The sequence below is a fragment of the Enoplosus armatus genome, chromosome 16, assembly GCF_043641665.1.
Source record: "Enoplosus armatus isolate fEnoArm2 chromosome 16, fEnoArm2.hap1, whole genome shotgun sequence".
Classification (NCBI taxonomy): domain Eukaryota; kingdom Metazoa; phylum Chordata; class Actinopteri; order Centrarchiformes; family Enoplosidae; genus Enoplosus; species Enoplosus armatus.
In genome coordinates, this window is record NC_092195.1 from 9,042,270 (window position 1) to 9,062,558 (window position 20,289).

The window sequence follows — 20,289 nt, forward strand, 5'->3', positions numbered from 1 at the left end:
GCAGAAGGAATATTATTACTATTATTATAGTAACTGCAGGTATTGCAATGGAAAAAAATAAAACTCCTAACTAACTAGCTAGCTAACTCACAAGCTCACATCTTTATTTTTAGTAGTGCTGTAAGGGATATATTTTTATAAAAATAAATAAATTAATTAAAAAAAACGACAGCAGAGAGATGACAGGAAATGAGGGGAGAGAGAGACGGGAAACGACATGCCGGACTCAAATCAGAGATGTTACAGTTCATTGTTGGCACCTTCAACCTCTAGGCCACCAAAGCACTCCAACTGTTTCACACACCGGCAGCATCTTGACACCCGTAGACGCATCAGGATACGCCACTGTTCTATTTCCCAGCGTCAATGCGCGTCAACTCTCCAGATAAGCAGTGATTTCAACACATCTATTCCCCAGATCGCTACAATAGTTTGACAACCTGTTCTGTCTATACGATGCGTGTGCCAGTGTATAACACAACACTATATGAAGCAGTCGGTATGTGTTGAATTCAAGATTATAAATTCTATTTTACAGTATGGAGACAATGAAGACACAAACTGACACAGTTGATATTAGAACAGTCGCAACAGAAATACCAAAAATAGATTTAGTCACAAGGTTTTGCTGCAAATCTGTCTTTAAAGAGTAACTGCAGTCTAATAATCATGATTGCCCTGCCAACTAGAAGTGACAACATTTGACAACCTTTTCCCCACACCCTGTGCTGCAGTTTACAGTGTGTAATCAAACAGTAGTGATTCAAAAATACTCTACCATGTCATTGCGTCCAAAGAAGGTGTATACAGCGTACAGGTAGTAGTCGAAGAGCTGTGACACACAGTGGATGACATCGAAGGCAATCGGCTTCAGAATGTTCATCATCTGCATATACTTCCCTGTGAGGAGAGGACAGCAAATAAGTGTGGGTTTGTTGGACATCATGCTTCATGTGTTCCTGGTTGTATATCAGGGTGTGACACGGTGGACACACATATTAATATAATGTAATATAATATAATATTAGTATCATTTGTGTGTTTTTTTAACTCTGTATCAGTTTACAAGGAATGAAATTGTTCCGTTCTTAAGTAAATCTTGTAGGAAATGAAAAGAGTTAAACTACAGTAAGTTAATCATGGTGGAACCACTTCCTTTAGGGAAAAACTATTAGGGAGCACATTACATTTGCATACACTTGAAGGCCATGATTTCATTTAGCAGGAAGGTAATAAAAGCAATAAGTACAGAGGTACAGGGGTGTAACAAGGTTACCACTGACTCAGAACTGATGAATGGGGGGTGGGGGGTTGCCACTGAGACAGCACTATTTCTCTCACACTCTCATTTTTCACGCCCTTTCTCTTGAATTCTGCACCAAGAACTGAGGGAACAATCTCACTCCATCAAAGAGCTGCAGAGATTGAATTAGAAGTGATTGCTTGGAATCAAACTTTGGCTTTTCATTCAGTTTGCCACCTTAAGTTTTGCCACACAACTCTAAATCAAGACAAAAGAAAAAAGACAATTATTCTGTTTTGTACTGTATATGCAAGAAAATTTTGAAGTCTGAACAGAAAAGGGACAAATACTTTAAATGAGGTAGCAGCAGATCTGTATCAGCCTGAGTTGTTAAATTAATTCTTATAGCAGGACATTTATTCCACCATACAACCACACAGGAAAGATAACCGCTTTGTCTAATTCCTTTTCACACATGAAAACCACATCATGAGGGTCACATCACCAAAGGGCACGCTTTGCCCAGGAAGGGCCCAAAGTCTTCAAAGCCACGTCACAAAGATGCGTAAGCACCTCTTTGGAAACAAAAGGTCAGAGCCCAGGGCGAAGGCTAACCATTATGAGTGCAGCTAAGTCACACAGGTAGCAGAGGAGACCCGAGCGTGCCCATCGCAATAAGCAGCTGGCTTCATCTGTGAATAAATGGAAATCGTGCCAAAGAGGACACTCACTGTGGCTGTGTCTGGCTGCTCTCAAGTGAATGTGTCAAGAGTGTGTATGTGTGTGTGTGTGTGTGCAGGACTGACCGACAAGCCGGATGACGTTGAGGGTGGTGTTGGTAAGGATCGGTGCATTGGTTTTATTAAGGTTGTAGTCGGACTTTTTCTTGCTTCTTATGGTCTCTCGGGACACACTGAGGTGGAGGTGAGAGAGAAAGTAGGGTAGAGTCATGAGAAAAGGAGAGACTCAGTAATGTATGTTAACATCACTAATCCTCAGCAAAGATTGGCCAGGTTCAAAACCTCAGTGGGGGTCAGAGTCTTGTAATTGATCAATCAGAACCCTTTACACAACGCAGGAGACACAGCGGGACCCCAGTGGTGAAGTCTCTGAACTGGTGATCCTGGAGCACCAGACCCCTGACACTGATCATTGAGCCATATTAGCCTGCTATCATTACATGGGCCTTCTAATTTCTGGATGTGACCATGCGACCCATTCAATAATTAACTATTAATGATTCCCCCGATAAGAATGGAAAATTAGCATTTTAGTGACTATAGACTAATGTCAGGTTAATGTACATGGAGAGCAGGAAATCGAATGTGGTGAGAGTTAAAGCAGAAATATCAGGCACGTCAGACCTGTGAAATAATGAGACTCAACACTGAGCACAAACATCACGGTACCATTAATAAGTCATTGCACATTACATGACAGGAAATGGTCATTATAACAAGGCTTCTGTGATGAGGAGCTACTGAATAAGTAATAGTATTGTATGTATTGTTTCCCGTGCAAATCCGGTGTAAAACTTAATGTCAGCTCTCAGATATGCACACACGTACGCACACAATCCTAGGTTCTTAATAATTTAGTCCACCTCGTACACATACAGTTGGTTTACTGACAATAACATTATAAAGCGAAAAAAGAAGGTTATAAAATTCAAAACTCCATCATGTGGAATCAAAATCATCCAAATTTACATCTATTTGAGAGGAAGACATAAATAATTACAGCTATGGCATGCTAAGATTAGTGTGCATTAATTATATGACCTCCCTGATAATAAAATAAACAAAATACTAAATTCTCTTTCAAATGAAAATGAATCATTTTACACAAGGTGCAGAGGAGCACGTGATCGCCTGCGTCTTTATTAAACAGCGACTAATCTTTCAATAGTCACTAATCATGTAGGCGGAGGTGGGAAGAAAGAGAATTTTTCATGGGTAGACAAAAAGCTTTATACAAGCTTTCTGCCTACTTTGCAGGGTTAGGCAGAGGTGAGCTAAAATTGTCATCAATAAATGTATGAAAAGAGGCGTAATGCATGACTTCACATCCTTTTAGAAAAAAAGACACAATGACATATTGTATTTTGTGTCTGTGATTAACATTTACTTATTTTTCTTGTTCACTTACTTTCATACATTTTGAAATACCTAGGGGTAGAAATGATGGACACCTGGATAAACCACGTAACTTCACGTCATACCCTGAGCTGTGTGTCTTCGGAATAGCATGGTAAAACAATTTGACTTGGAACTGACCTCTTGAGGGGGGCATCACCCGTCTGCTCGTCAACGTAGTCCTGCTTGAGCTCCTCGGGGACGTCACTGTCGCTGTCGTAATCTTGATACACACTCTTCTCCAGTTCATCTGACTCGTACTTGACAGAACAGATGGAAGTCGTAGAAAATGAAGGGCCAGTGCAGAGAAGAGATACAGTGTAAAGGAAGTGAGTAAAAGAGATAAAAACACTGTTACAACATGTGGTGAAACTTTGCTGTGCAAGTGTGAAAAAAAATTGATGCCATGGGGAAATCGTGTCACTGCTGTTGATCAGATAACACACTTCACTTAAGGTCCATGAAGGCTTTAAAATAACATTAAAAAAGGAGAAAAAGGTGTAAAACCAAATTGTGTTAAAGGGCTGTGATTAAATTATCCAAAACATTAATTGAAAAGGAAGTGTAATGACCCCATCTTTTAGCCCTAATGGGTATGTTCGCCTCCCAGTGAAGAGTTCAGTTAAAGCCCTCCTAAAAGAAGACAATATTTTCTTTGTCCTTAACTGCAAGCTCAGGCAACACAACAGCCATATAGAAAGGATTACGAGCTCAGGAGCAAGTCAAGCTTGGGCCTATGTAAGCCTAATATGTTAGATAGTGCAAAATTGTTTTTGATGTTGAGCCTGAAAGGAAAATATATCAATATATAAGGGCATCTGTGTAATCTCCTCTCTCCATTCTTGAAGAGAAATACTGTTTCGTTCCACAAATAAGCCTTGAAGGAACAACTAACTGACACTGGATTGTAGTCATAGGAGGAGCACATGTGTCTAACATCCACAGTACTAGGCAATATTCTCTGGATCACTGTTTCAATGCTATAGATATCTGGTTGAACCTCATAGAAGCCTTCACAGATGTGAGGTTTGTTTTCTTCTCTTCATCTTTTGGTATCACTACAGTACACTTCAGTATTTATGCACAGAAAAATCCACTAAAGTTAAAGAAATGCAGAGGCTCAGGCTGCTGCTGCTAAGTAGCTAACCCGTCCAGCTAGCAGCACCTCTGCCCTACAGCAGCAATGCTACCGAAGCAATTTCTACTCTGCCACGAGGATTGTTGCAGTACCACCGAGGCAGTGCTTGTGTGTGTGATAACTCAGACTTGAAACTTTCCTCAAGGAAGAACTGGGCCCTGACTTCAGACTAGCGTAGCCGCTAGCAGTACCTTGCTAACACACATACTGTAGGATATCTATTGATTCTCCTGTTCCTTCTTAACCGCACAATAGAAGACAGTGTTTGGCTGTTGTTTAATATAACTGTTATCTATTGTGTTTTCAGATTCAGATTTGTCAGGCAAACAGGAGCGCTTGCTTTCAGTTATTAGACAAGACAGGAGGCTTAAACTCTTCCACAAATCAAGCTAGGCTTGTCTTCTGGGCGCAGCTGAACAAAGCATACTGATAGATGTGCAGTCAAACAGGCTCACAAAGAAAAAGAATGACGATTTCTCTTCTCTGTCAATTATCTATGGCATTCAACTGGCAGGCCAAGTAATTTCACTGGACAACACAGACTGCCAGTGAAACTGAACGGCACCATACTTAGCAGTAAAGGTGAAGTGCTGCCTATTCATAATTGACACAAAATTCAGAGTAGAAAATGTGTTTCTAAGAAATAAAAAGGTTTCCAATATTGGAAGGCTTGATACTACACTAAAATAGCATACTAGGAAAGTAGTGTTTGCTGAGGAAAATGATTGAATCCTGATGGATGATGGCACCAAAAATTCATAGAAAAATGACTACATGACAAAGATGCTACATTATTACATACAGCTCTACTCTTAAGTTTATTATTTGCCTTGTCGCTGGATCCCGTAGGTTGAATTTGCTATTTAACAGCTTATATTACATGTTAGACAACGCGTCAAAGTGTTATAATAATCATGGCAGGTTCTGATCTGGCCTTACACCGTTAATAAAAGCTTGTTACAGCCCTGGTGATTACAGTTTGAGGGCTGCTGTAAACCACTTAATGAACCACAGTGATTATGTGCCAATGAGTCAACTTGTCTCTTTATTAACTTGTTTAGTGACACACCTCAACAGGTAGCCTTGTTAATTAGACATACTTGTGTAAGTGGGAGCACCTGACTGGTGGAAAGAATTAACAACTTGACTGAATTAGCCGATGTGATCTGTACACGGTCCACATAAGGAAAGACAATACAATGTATATGATGGACAACAGCAAATGAGCAAAACTATCACTGTCTTTCATGTACAGTATAACTATAAATTGCCTTTGCAGCCTTTTGACTGACTGGTCAACACATATGTCACACTAATACAATTAATTCCAAATCATTAAGCAGGCCCCAATTGGAAGCCTTTCCTTGGCACTTACCCCGTTAGATGCCAGCACATCCTCTGTCTCCTCCTCTTTGTGCTCAGCATGCATCTCAAAGGGGTTTCCCTCCTGAAGGTACTGCTGGAACAGAGACTGCTCCTCCTGAGCCGGGCTGGTCGAGGACACAGCCTGTCTGCTCGGGGAAACGGACGGAGAACGACACTGGCCCATGAACTTAAACTCCTGGATTGGAGAGGACGGGACGAAAACACACAAGAGACGGATGTAGGTTCATGTTTGGTAAAGTTAGCAGATGAGGCACACAGGAAAAGAAACTGAGGTTTAGAGACTTTTTCAGAACTGTGTTATCAATCATACTATCTTACAAAAAAGTCAACAATATACAGCAATCATGATTAGGTAGAAAACAGTGGTAGAAAATAGAAAATATAGTGTGGACATCCATGAATGACGCAACCCAACAGGTGCGTGTTCTCCTGGAAATAACTTGGCCCAATTACAGAAACACAATCAAACTGCATCATTTTTTTCGTTTGTTCTCCTTCAAGTCCTTGACCTTCAACAATGGGCTCTCCTTAGGCTGTCCATGGTGTTATGCATCAAACCTTCCTGTGCATTTTTCCTCCTATATTGTACATGGTCTCTGGGTTATTCTGAACCACAAACCGTTTGTTTTGAAAATGACCACAGTGACTAAAAAGATGAGAGTCTGATCTAAAAATACATATATTTCATGTTCATAGTTATGTTACTTTTCATAGCACTAACAGTCTGTTAAATTCTACACAATGTCAGTGCCCAGTGGGGTTACAGGGTTAAAAAGCATTGTCTTACCTGTAACTGTTTTAAGCTTTAATATTTTTAATGTCAGCTAGGCTTTAATATACATTGCCCAAGCAAGACAGACATGAAGCGAAAAACAAGATGTATGAAAATGAAAAAATCAAACTTTGAATGAACTCCATTTATCTTTCTGACATCTCTTTCTTTCCATTTATCATTTCTGCTTCTAAGTGAAGTGAGCTGAACATGTTGCAAGCACAATGATCTTTGCTTTGAGTAGGTTATAGTATATATATATCGAAGGGATACCGACAATACATGGTTGTACATGATCTACTTTAGGCTCTGATATTCAAGATTTTATTTTTAACTGTTACTCATGAATGTGAAATAAAATCATCTAACATACACACCATAAAGGACAACAGCCTTTTTTCTTCATCTGCATATGATGTGCAGTGAACTTCACTCCTCCTATGTATGATACACAGGCTGACACACTTGCTCACACACACACAGAAATCATTGAGCAGGATCCCCTGTGTTTGATATCCTTATGCAAATTTCACTACGCTGGGGGTGTGCGATGACTGGCAGTGTAGAATAAATGAACGCTGCCATGCTTCACTTTCTCGCCTCAGTGATGTGATTCTTACTCACATGGAGCTGGGCGATGTTAAAGTTAGACTTGACTGGACACAGTTCCCACGTCTCATTTTCCAGAAACATCCTCAGCTCTTCCAGTCGTGCCCTGAGGGGTTGAGAAGAGAGAAAAAAAAGGAACAGGGATGGAGTAAAAAAAAAAAGACAAGAAAAGTTAAAAAGAGGAAGTCAACATCTGTCCATTACTGACCCCACTTTGTATAGAGTCCAGATTAGTCCAGTGCTGACATAAAAAAAAAGGCCTGCAAAGATCACTGATGCGCAGTGAAAAGGAAGAGGTGTGAGTGGGTGTGTGTAACATGTTCACAGCTCAAGACAGCCACCATGGTGTTCACCCGCTGGGTCAATATCAGGTCTTTCTGTGTGAAATGTCCGAGCAGTGTTGACACTGCAGTACCCCTTGTTACTTGTCTTAAAGGTGTTTGAAGTATGATGAGTGAAAGAACATGAAACAGTGGCGAGAGACAGGGAAGCCTTGGGGTACAGAAATAAAGAAGGGACATCAACTGCAACAACTTCAACATTGTACACTATGCTCAGTGATCTGTATTTAAACTGGTCATTTTGCATTTCCATACAGTTATACTTCTCAAATGTAGTGCATTGAGAATTAAAAGGACATTAAAACTTTGAAAACATTTCACTCAGAGAAAATGAGTTGGGAACATAAAATCAGAAATGACCAACAGCGCAGCTCTTAGATATTTATCATGTCAGAAGCCTGACAAAGTCATTCTGTCCTTTGCACCCGCAGGCCAACAACACACCCCCCCCCCCACACACACACACACACACACCCCACCCCCGACTGAGAGCGTTACTGGAGGCAGCTGCCAGACAAATACAGTCATCAGCCAGTCAAAGTTCACTGATGGGTTATCTCTTTGGGAATGACACCCGGGTGGAAAATGAATCAAAGCTAATAGTAAAGATGATGCACCCTGGAAGCCTCCTGCCAAACAGTGTGGATGTGTGAGTATGTGGTGGGGGTGCATTCATTAATGGTGTCCTTCTTCTTCTTCTTCTTCTTCTTCTTCTTCTTCTTCTTCTTCTTCTTCTTCTTCTTCTTCTTCTTCTTCTTCTTCTTCTTCTTCTTCTTCTTCTTCTTCTTCTTCTTCTTCTTCTTCTTCTTCTTCTTCTTCTTCTTCTTCTTCTTCTTCTTCTTCTTCTTCTTCTTCTTCTTCTTCTTCTTCTTCTTCTTCTTCTTCTTCTTCTTCTTCTTCTTCTTCTTCTTCTTCTTCTTCTTCTTCTTCTTCTTCTTCTTCTTCTTCTTCTTCTTCTTCTTCTTCTTCTTCTTCTTCTTCTTCTTCTTCTTCTTCTTCTTCTTCTTCTTCTTCTTCTTCTTCTTCTTCTTCTTCTTCTTCTTCTTCTTCTTCTTCTTCTTCTTCTTCTTCTTCTTCTTCTTCTTCTTCTCTCTCTCTCTCTCTCTCAACTCATATTCTCTTTTTCAGTACAATTTCACCCCGCCTCACCTCCATCTCATCACCTTTAACCTTAAGATGCACCCCATCACACCTCTGTGTCTCCCTCCTTTGCCATTTTGTATCACAGGATTGAAGCTTATATATAGCATTCTGATACTTAAGAATCTTATCAATGACTCTTGACAGGTAATCACAACACTGATCTATGCAAATAACCTCTGATGATGTGGGGCTGTCTGTGTGAAAGCATACATATTCATGCAGTTGGCAGGGGGTTATGTAATCAAGATGTGAATGCGCTTCCAGCTCAGTGAGTGTCACAGTGTAATTACACGTCGACTTTTGAAAAGGGTTACACTGGGAATAGAGCATGATCAAGGCAGCCAGTGGCTCTGACTGTGTGTCAAAGTTTCTGTCAAGCAGTGAAAACCCCCTGTCCACAAATCAGTTTCATCTGCCTTCGTCTAAACAATTTTCTTTCAATGATATTGATGGACTGCACATGTCAGATCAATGCACTATGTCTAATTGTTCACACACAATCAATCCCATCAGCCCTTTTAAATAACAGAAATTACATCTAATTACCAGATGACCCAGGTAATGATCCAGAAGCAATGGGAACGTCTTACCTGTGATAATTTTTAAAGTAGTTGATACTCTGGCGTTTGATGGACTCCTGCAGGACCTCTGACTTACTGCCGCAGAACTCCTCGCCAACCTGCATCAACCTGGTAGAGAGGGATGAAGGATGAGGGAAGTTATGACAGAGAGAACGATGAAGGCAGAATTGAGAAGGAGGAAGGGGAGAAATAAGGTATCTAATGGAGCGTGTAGTGAACAAGTGGACTCTTTGATGGCTGCCGGTTGAACCTTTAAAGCCACCTCTTGGCGGCTGTGCTTGATAATGACTTTATTTTGCAGTGCACATCGATCTCCAGATTTCTACACATATATGAATAAAGTGATAAAGTAGTTATTTTTAGGTTTTATTGCAAAACATATATAAATGTCACTGTACTGTATCATATGTGCTTCTACATAAACAATCCTTAAAAGGTGTACTTTTTTGCAGTCAAAAATGTAAATGTGATTTTCTAAATTTATTGTTCACATTATTTTATAATTCAATAAAGAAGAAAATCTAGAGACAGCCTTTTAGCCTCAAAGCCTCTGGAGGATGATCGCTGTGTGTTTGACTGACAGCTGAGCCAGCAGGGGCACAGAGACACGATGTAAACAGACCTGCTCTGGTAACTTGCCAGTCAAGGGACAGACAATGTGCTGTTAGCAGGAAAAGGACCACACAATGCTGCATCTACAGTAAGCAGTCTTAACGGACACACTTTCAGGTAGCTGAGTAGGTAAACAGCTGTTTCACTATATGAAAAGATTGTTTCATTTACAGTATGTGCACAGGTAACTGTCACAGCGGCTTCATTAGAGCAACACTGAATGCAAATGTCTCCCTTTTGGGCAGTGATTTGGGCCATAAGACCTCACATTTAGAGGGCAGATTAATATGATCATCACATTATTCAGGTGGTCTACTATATAGTAATATACTGGATTCTACTCACAACCTTGTCTGTTTTAAACTCAAAAGATTCTGACTCCTTCCACCCACAAACTTGTTCCAGCCGAGTACAGCCTACACACAGTACCACATACTGTAACAACAAGCTGAGCAGCACACAGTTTGACCACAGTTCAAGAAATGTGTGTGCACTTCCTATTTGGTGTCCATTAATGCAAAATAAACTGGAGCATCAAATTATTATGATCAGAGTTAATATAATCAAAGTGTGGTGTTTAAATGGGTTTGGACATTATAATTTCAGTTTGATGTGCATATAAACAAAGTGTGTGTTTGTATGTGAGTGTATTTGCATAATTTGAGTCAGTGAGTAAATGACAGAGCAAATGAGTATTGTGAGAAACAAGAGGTGGAAAAAAGAGAGACTGCATGTGAAAGTAGATCAACCTGAAAAAGAGAAAGAAAAAAAAGAGACAAGAAGGAGAAAGGGACAGCGATAGCAAGATAATGAAGACCAATTAGTGGAAACAAGGATGAGCTGGCTGCTCTGGCCCCACGGCGTACCTGCTGATGACATCCAGTACCACTATGAAATCGTCGTATTTGAAGTTTGACATGTCCGTCCCAAGAATGTAGGCCTTAACTTTCAACTGCACATCCTGGAGAGAGAAGTGAGAGGGACGGGGTGAGTTGTGGGAGGAGAACTTGTGATTGAGCAACTCTGAGCTGAACAGAAATCTGGGAGAAAAATAAGTGAAAAGAAAAACTAGGAGAGCGGAGAGGGAGGAAGGAGACATGCTCAGACCACGAGAGAGAGAGTACACTATTCTTTCCAACCTGCCAGATCCGGGTCAGTCCATGCTCCAGCTTCTTCTTTACATAGCTTCGGTCCACCACCGACTTATCCGACTCCGCTGCCGCTGTGTCATCTAGGGGTATTCAAGCAAAGCAGACAGACGGATTCAAAACTAATAACAAGACTGATAAAATTATATTTCCCCTTATCCGTTTTATTTATCTACTGTTTGACTGTGTCATTTCAGCATGACTCAAAGGATTTAATTTACTCATTTCAATGGACATCTGCACAATGATGCATGAGCAGACTGGATCCAAATTCATACAAAAGTAAAAAAAAATAAAGAAAAAAAAGGCTATTCTTATGGTTGATGATGAAGCAAATGAAAAACTATCCCTTTGATAATTGTAAAATATGATGAAGTATTGTCAAAAGTCCTTCGTTGTTAGTTTGACCATATAGCCAGCCTGAATTTTAGCAGAAGACTTTCTACTTTCTGTAGCGAAGTGGTTGTCAGTCAGCCTCTGACAGGAGCGTAGGTCACAGAGTCCCTCAAGAGAGAGAAGACTGCCAGCAACTCAGAACACCACAGGACAATACTGGACGACACTTAAATAAGGTGTTGAGGTCCTGTTCGCTGTCAGGCAGTCAGAAAATGAAACCAATATTGCCGGTGAATGTGCTTCCTCCTCTAACAACAGCTCACGATCCTCTCTTTTGTGTTTTTTTCTTCCTCTCACCGATCAGATTTCACACCATGTGGTGCATAGTGGCTGCAATACTTTCCTTTGGCTGAAAATTGCTTCAATCAGTCTAAAGCTGCTTGCTCAGTTTGAAGCGGATCTCCATCAACAGTGAGCCTGCAAGTCAACAAGCAGGTGGCTGTCAATCCCACAGTGAATTCCTTTAATGTATTGGGAAGACAGATGGAGACGTATCTTGGTCATGATTACCCCACTGTTAATATTTGGGTTTGTTTTTGTGGTTTGTCTGTCTTTTGGTATTGGGAATAATAATAATAATAATAATAATAATAATAATCATCTAAGTCTTCATATCTATTCAGAATATAAGATAATTTACTTTTATCTGGTTCATTTTCCTTCAGGATATACAACATTTCAGAGGGAAAAAAATGACTGAATCCATAAAAATATAAACACATGGACTCTTGTGTGATGTGACATTTCTTTTTGATCCTGTTAAGGAAATTTCGATTTCTCCACTCTACAGTAAGGCCAGCTGCCTGGGTCAGATGCAGGGCTACTCCCCTCCTCGGGATTTAACGTCTCAAAGATACCTTCAAGGGAAAGATGCTTGTAGACATGGGAGCCTCAATCCCGGCTCTCTCTGTAGGAAAGAAAGGCCTTCCTGCCCACTGCAGCAACCTGATAACCAACAGTACAGTATACAATACCCCAAATGACGAGTCGTAATACATAATCACAGCAGCTTCCCAACAGGAGAGAAACAAGTAACTCTGGTTATAGCCCCATAGACAAAGGTCAAAGTAAAAAAAAGCTACAATTCTGCTGCAGCATCTGTTATTAGAGTTTCTTGTTACTTCTGATAAAAGGCATTCTCTTCAAGTATTGGACAAGAATGTCTATTTACAAGCAACCAAAACAATTTGGTGAATCAACAGAGTGAATCCATCTCCATGTGCGCAAATCACAGGCAGGGGAGCAGATTATAGATGAGAAAGACATTCAAGAGGCAAGAATTTCCAGTCTTCAGTCTAAGAGCACTAAAGAAAACAGAATATGTGTGGATCTTGTTGTGTCACACGCGCTGCCATTCATTAACCATTAAACCAGATGATGGTGAGATGCATTAGTCAGAGAAAACAAGGGAGACAGGCATAAATCATGGGCAGTGTTTTTCCTTTTCTGAAGCAGTGGGATGGTTGAAAGACCTTAAGTCTTAAACATACAAACACATAATTTAACTCGGCTTGACTCAGGCATCTCCAAGCTGTAGTCAAAACAGAGGAACTGTACACTGAACCTGCTGTGTGAGGCGTTTGTCTTCTGAGCAAGAGGATAAATATCTCTTACCATTTTGCCTGTTTTTAAAACAAGTAAACTATACACACGTCACATTTTCCAGAAAATAGAATGGTACTCAATAGCAACACTGCATATCAAACATACCCCTTGTTGTTCTGAGAATCAGTGGCACCAGAACACAAAACACACCCATTAAAAAAGTACAAACATAAATTTTATTACACCCACACACTGTGTATATCTAATTACATAAATATAATGACAGAGAGCAAGAGAAAGAGCAGGATGAAAGCTTTCAAACAAAGATTTGGTTTTGTGAGAGATTTGAAGTTGTGAGCGAGGACTTATTGAGCACCTTAAAGAAAAAAGAAACACTAAAAAGAGGACCTCAAGAGGTTTAAAGACACGAAAAACCTAAACCAAAAGATACAAGTAGTACTATGTAAATGTGAAAAAACGCAGGTAAAAGACTTAAGACGTCTGTATAAAGTGGGGATCAGTAAAAATAATAATAAACCTGGATTAATCAAAGCTCCTCAGAAACCTCTGCGTCTGTGAAGGTATTCCTTTATGGTGATAGAGACAAAAAAATACATTCACCAACATGAGGTGTTGAAAAATGAAGAGTCTAGCTGTAAAAAGCTGTGGGTGTTCAGGTGTGACACAAATATATGAAAGGGTAATCCTGGGATGGTATTCTTGACATATAAACAAATCATTCACACGTCACATCACAGGCTCCAACCAAGAATGTGTGCAATAATAAAAGACAACATCTCTGGTTCTGCTGCATCGACTTTGATACCACGGTTCATCAATCACTTAATCATTAACATCCGTAGTAGCTGATCACCTCTCTGAGAAACAAAGCGGACGAAGGACCTACCCAACATAGTCACAAGGTTTTCCTACTCTATTGTTCTTTTCCATCAGCGTGCATGTAGAGCAGCGCTTTACCCACAGGACCTGTGTTAATCATACTCTGAAGCATACAATTAGCAGCAGAGAGGATCTGCTCAGCCTGACTATGGATTCTGACAGAAGGCTCAATACACAGAAGACAAGGAAAAATCCTCGAGAGGAATTCATGTCAAGTTTTATTTGCTGCAATAGCTTGGAACAATAGGCTCCCCTTACACATCATTAATGGGTAAGCTCATGTCTCAGATTGTCCACTGCAATCATTTCAAGTTCAAACAATGTATCTTATTAAAACAAGTGAAAAGAAAAAAAACTGTCTATTGCAAGATGAAATCATCTGTTTCAAATACTTATTTAAGAAGTTTCCTAGAATAAAGTGTAATTTTCCTTCTACAGCAATATTCATGATCTGCTACGAACACTGCTAAAATGCTCACTGAATTTGCACTTTGCATTGTGTCACTATAACATATCAACAATCTTAAAAGCTAAATTTAAGCTTACATGTCTGTTTCGGTGTCTGACAGTTCGATTGCTTCAAGACACCTTTGTTAATAATCTTGAGAGTGCATCAAACCAGATTCATATATTAACTTGACCTGGTCAACCTGGTGTCTTGTCCCGAGGGAGAAGGAAGGCCTCTCCTGTTGCCAAGAATGCATAACGGCCGTTTTGAGCACCAGACCAGAAAGATTATTTGGTGGACAAGAGAGATACCACTTTCATAACATCAAATTTAAATTCTGGCGAGCAAGAATACCTCTGCACCCAGCTATGTCATGGACGTTTATCTTCTCCTCCCACCGGCTGATTGCAATCATCGCAGTCAGAAATGGAGTGATACACCTCATACCATTTCTTGGTGTTTGGATTTATATGAAATATATGGTGTTCTTCCTCATCTCGGGCTCCTACCTTCACTGGGAGTGTGCTCTTGATGCATTTGGTGTTTTTCAAACACTGTCCGTGAGACCCCAATAACACTGGTTGTAGTTTGAGTCATTAATAGGGACAGAACTGGTGAAAACAGTGGCCTGGGAGACATCGTGACATGGCAACTTGGCATATCTGGGTTTCATTTAATGAGCATAAGGGCAGCAGTGGGAGTGAGGTGGCGTGAGGAAGAGAGAGTAAGAACATTTGAAGAAGACAAAGTGAAACGGAGGTTGTGAAAACTGAGAGCCCTGACAACAGTGAGAGAGCCGTGACTGATTAACTGATGATACAAACCTGAGAGCATTGGGTGTGCCAGAAAGAGTAAGTCAATGGAGAAACGGAGCATGGAATCTGGGTGGGCTCAATTGATTAAAACTACAAACTCATAGGGACAACTAAGCTTGCAAAATGTCTGCCATTGTAATGACAGCTCCAAATTAGTTCATCTCTTAAAGAAAACACTTCATGGGTACAGTGTATATTGAGGCTTTACATGAGATTTCTGAATCCATAACATTTGCATTCCATTATTCTCCATGTGTACTCCCTTTTCCACCAATTTTCCACCAACTATATGCCCATCAATTCCCCATAATCTGAGGTTGTTGTCAGTGCAGTTGTGCAGTTTGTGTCACTGCTGACTCTGTTACTACAGAGAGGGAGGAAAATGTAAATGATAGGGAAAGCCACCCTTTGCCAATCCGTAGGTAGTAACCAGTGTTTGACCTTGTCCTTGTGGGTAATGTAAGTTGTTGGTGACTCACAGGACAAACACCTACAGGGGCCTGAGCTCCCCACTGGTTTCAAACTATGAAACTACTAACTACTAATAAAAAAAAACAGCATGTGCTGCATGACGTTGCATAAATATGTAAAGGTTTAGCAATGTGAGGATTTCCTCATACAAATTTATAACTAAATGGAATTGAAAATAGTATCAGATATTCCCCACAGATGTTGCAGAGTTAAAGGATGCTACATTTAAAGAATAAAGCAGTACAGCTGAATTTGACATGAACAAAATGATAAAGCAGACAAAACAGAAAACAGAAAAACGGTACTGGCCTGTAGCACTGCACCACATGGATAATAAATCCCACTTAATTTCAAGGGATTACATTCTATCACATTTTATACCCTTTACATTTTCAATGTATTTATTCAGTGATGATTTGGTGCAGTTTGAGCATAACAAATTAGGTTTTTGTTTTGTTTTTTTCATTTACATGCACACCTTAATGTGATGAAAGGCTTGGCCGTGCTGTTGTATGTAAATTCCAACCTGAAAGTCCTTTAAAAGGAGATGCACTTGAAGGACTTGCAAATAAGTCAAATAAATGAATAGACATGCTCTACTGTATAAGCAGGTTCAAAATATTGAGAGAAAACATTGATTAGATTGGTAGTCATGTTGACTTAGGGGAAGGGAGGTATGCATGAATAAAAAAGTATGAAGTGGGTCAATTGCAATATGTACTGGGAGAGGTCAGCAAACCATAGAAATATTATTTCACATCGCAGGCCCCCAGTTTAGTTTATACACCATGTTACTACTGAACACTAATGAGGTGTGAAGGCCAATTCTCACCCTGACTGCTGAAAACTGATCGTTTTTCTTTGTCACACCAGAGCAGAAAGCCTCCATACATTTCAATATTAGCCTACCCGGTTCATGCCCATGCTCTGTATGAACATGTAACACATGCACAAACTGGCCATGGTTATTTACTTTCACACACTCAAGTGCTCTCATACACACATGGAGCGACCCCTGTGCCTGACAGCCATCAGTGCTGATCAAACATGACAGGGGGTGTGCTACAGCAGCAAATCTATTTTGTCAGGTAGGGATACGACCCTGGCCCATATTAGTTACTGAAACAACCTTTCCTTTCATCAAGTGACGTGATTAATTACAAAAACATTACACTGACCAGCTCAATATATCAAATGGCCACAGCCCTAAATTCAATGGGATGCTCTTTTGGCTTTTCTCAATGAGGGGAGAGGTGAGATTTTGTGTGTGTGTGTGTGTGTGTGTGTGTGTGTGTGTGTGTGTGTGTGACTGAAAGAGGGGGGAGAGAGTGATCTTCAGTGGGTCTGACCGTTAGGACTCCTAAGGCCTCTTGTGTGAAATAGAGGTCATTGTGTGCGCAAAATACTCTTCACTAAATGAGATAAAGCCTGTAAAGTAAATCACTACTCTGACGGACCACACACACACACACACACACACACACACACACACACACACACACACACACACACACACACACATTGGGATAAAAAGAGAAAGGTGAGAGCCAGGACAAAGGCAGGGTCAGGGACACCTTTACACAAATGACAGAGGTAACAGCCAATCAAATAGTGAGATGATAGATGGGCCTCATGAAAGGGAATGTGGTGAGTGTCCTTTCCTCCCGCGAGGAGCATCGCATCTAATGAAGGATCCCGAGGACTTAGCATGTCACCAACCATCCAGGACAGCCTTGTGTCCTCATCCATTCCCCTAATGAATTCCATACAGTATGGAAAATGGAAATGAGCTATCTTTCGATACGCGACAGGAAGGTACCAGCTAATTTGACAGTTCTGTATTTGCAGCTAATATCCGACAGTCTTTGGCAAGACAAGTGATGTAAACAGTGATGAGGTGGAAAGTACTACAAACCAAATCTTTTCTTACACTGGTAAGAAATTCAACTTCTAGTGGAGCTTACTGCTAAACCGCAAAGTATGTATTGCCTTGACAACTCAGCTTCCTGGGGCTGATGTTTTCACATCTGGCTGACGGAAGGCAGGATGGAGAGAAGCAGCAACACAAGCAGGACTTTTCTTGTTGATCCAGACATAAGCTTTGGGTTTGGACAGATGTGGTGTTCAGTCGTCTTGCTGCTCTTAATGGTCCGTAACTTGAATGCAGCTATTCTGAGTTTCCAGTGGAGAGATGGTGCACTTCATACTGTTATAGTCACAAAATGTACCAAATGTAGAAAAAGAACAAGTAACTTGCCATTTAAAAAGAAAAATGCTATCACAGGTACAATTTTGGGTTCTAAATTGTATCGGAACGTCACTGAAGACAACATAAAAAAACAACCCCATGTGTGGAAAAAATTCATCAAAGGTTACATATTTGTGGCAAGTTATCTGCAAACACTCCTATTTGTATTAGCATGGAACGAGAGAATATTCAAAGTCATGCATAACACATTTCGATACATAAAAAAATGCATCATTCATGGTTAATCACTTGTACATATATTTATCCTTGAAACCATACAACTGGGTCATATCAATTCTACAATGTTAATTCAACTATGTGTGTACGTATCATTTATATTGATGCAATCAGGACTGTCAAACCAATTGAAATTTGATAATGCTAAAAACATGAATACAGACAAAACACTGTATTATTGCACCAAAGAAGGAGGCGTTTGACCGATGACAGTGTAATCAAAAGTGATTACTTCACTGACTCATTCAATGACCTCTAGACTGAAAGGGAACTTAGTAAACGCTGAAAAATATATGGCGCTTCAGTATCCGTACCACAACACTCAACACTCACTGAAGCACAAGCACACATTCAACACTCTCTTCTCTTTTCATACATTGGGGTTTAACCATTCCTTTATTTAAGCTATAAAGCTGCTAAACCTACTGTAGATTGAAATCAAACAGCCGGGAAAGAGTGACAAAAGCAGGTGACAAAGAGAAAAAAAAGGAAGGAGAGGTTGCAGGCACCAAATATTAGCTTGTGCAAGACAGAACAAGTAATGTGCTCCCTCTATGGGATCTGGTACATGAGTATCTTTTATTTCTGAATCTGTAATTGCACCAAGAGAAGATGGTTCTACGGGGAAGTGCGCTGCATTTTGGCAGGTCAGATCAAGTAGGGTAGTGTTGCTGAATATAAATGGGTTCTGAAACCCCCGAGGTCACAGGGTTAAATAGGTATTGTCTCTTACCTGGAGTGGGTGTGGTCTCCTGTTTGTCATGCTCCTCGTGCCACTGCATGGTGCGGTGGTAGCTCAGCATCACCTCCCACAATGCCTTGCATAGATCTGTCAGGCAGGGAATGTAGCTGTCCAGGGTGATATGCTGCCAACAGAAAAGTGATGAAAACAAGGTCACTGAAGCTCTTTTCTATACAGTACATTTATTCCTTATCATGTTGTGTATTCATTTATTTGTGTGTCGTATGTCTCTGTGTGCTTCTACCTGTATTGTATTTACCTAAAATAAATGATTTCAGAGTTATGAAACACACAGTGCTGAACTACTTTAACATAAATTACAAGATTCAGCAAAAGACTAAAGAATATAAGCTAATCCTCTGCCCTCTATGTTACACCCAATTAAAGCCTCCTTAAACTCATCATTCAAGGACTCCGTGTTGGAAAACATCTATTTCCAAAAGAAACGCTTTTATCTTATATGAGAGCTAATTAATGTTAAGGACTGAATGATTATAATTATTATTAAGAGGGTGTCTGACTAATACAGAGTATAGATGAAAAATGTCTCTGATGGGCACATTAGGTAGGCTATTATAGTATATGAGATGACGACTTGAGTTCAAAATGAACATGCACAGATGATAGATGATTCTCAATTGTTCCAATTGCATTTAAGTGAAATAAGACTTGTTTTTATATCTATTTTATCTGTGAGACAAACTATAATTTTAGCAGTCACATATAAAAAAGCAAATGGATCTCACAGAGCTATTCACTCTCAGGACAGATTTGTACTGTATGGTTATCATGGTAATGGCACTTGTAAAGTTCATACACATACATTTTCTCATATATGAGATTTTTTATGAGATTTAATATAATATCTCAGTTAGAGCTGTGTAACAAGCCCAGTACTGTAGATATATAATATGTCTACGCAGGTGGATAACCAATCGCTGTCTGTCATCAGAAAGTAATACATCAGCTATGAAATAATGTTCATGTGCCCAAGGCCGAAAGTGAGTTATTGCTTTAAAAAAATGGCAACTTTATTATTTCTGCATGTCATGCAGTACATGAGAGTAAGACATCTTAATTTATGAAAAGAATATATTAATGATAATTCTGCCGGTAAAATGGCTTATTTAATGATGTATTAAGAGAATTGTAATTTTGACCTCTCTCTTTTTTTATGACAAATAAATAATTATCTGCCTACCTACATACATGACAATATGACTTAACCCATGGACTAACTGTGACTCCTGCTTTGAGCTTTGTGAAATATCACAGTGGATATCACAGTGGAGCTAAATCCAAAACAAGAGAGCTAAAAATGTATGCACACATCCAACAGATGAACATTACCGATTCTGAGCTCTTAGGAGGCCAGACAG

General features: G+C 39.9%; 1 protein-coding gene across 2 annotated transcripts in view; it reads right to left on the minus strand.

The window, feature by feature from the left end:
- vps50 (VPS50 EARP/GARPII complex subunit) overlaps positions 1-20,289 on the minus strand; it is a 95,598-nt gene that overhangs the window by 30,581 nt on the left and 44,728 nt on the right. For both annotated transcript variants that reach the window (XM_070921429.1, XM_070921428.1), the window contains exons 13-21: positions 18,902-19,034; positions 11,100-11,191; positions 10,827-10,921; positions 9,358-9,456; positions 7,299-7,389; positions 5,892-6,077; positions 3,520-3,638; positions 2,050-2,156; positions 779-900 (exon numbers count right to left, since the gene is read on the minus strand). In XM_070921429.1, the coding sequence (XP_070777530.1) occupies positions 779-900; positions 2,050-2,156; positions 3,520-3,638; positions 5,892-6,077; positions 7,299-7,389; positions 9,358-9,456; positions 10,827-10,921; positions 11,100-11,191; positions 18,902-19,034 (1,044 nt within the window). The remainder of the gene's footprint in view (positions 1-778; positions 901-2,049; positions 2,157-3,519; positions 3,639-5,891; positions 6,078-7,298; positions 7,390-9,357; positions 9,457-10,826; positions 10,922-11,099; positions 11,192-18,901; positions 19,035-20,289) is intronic.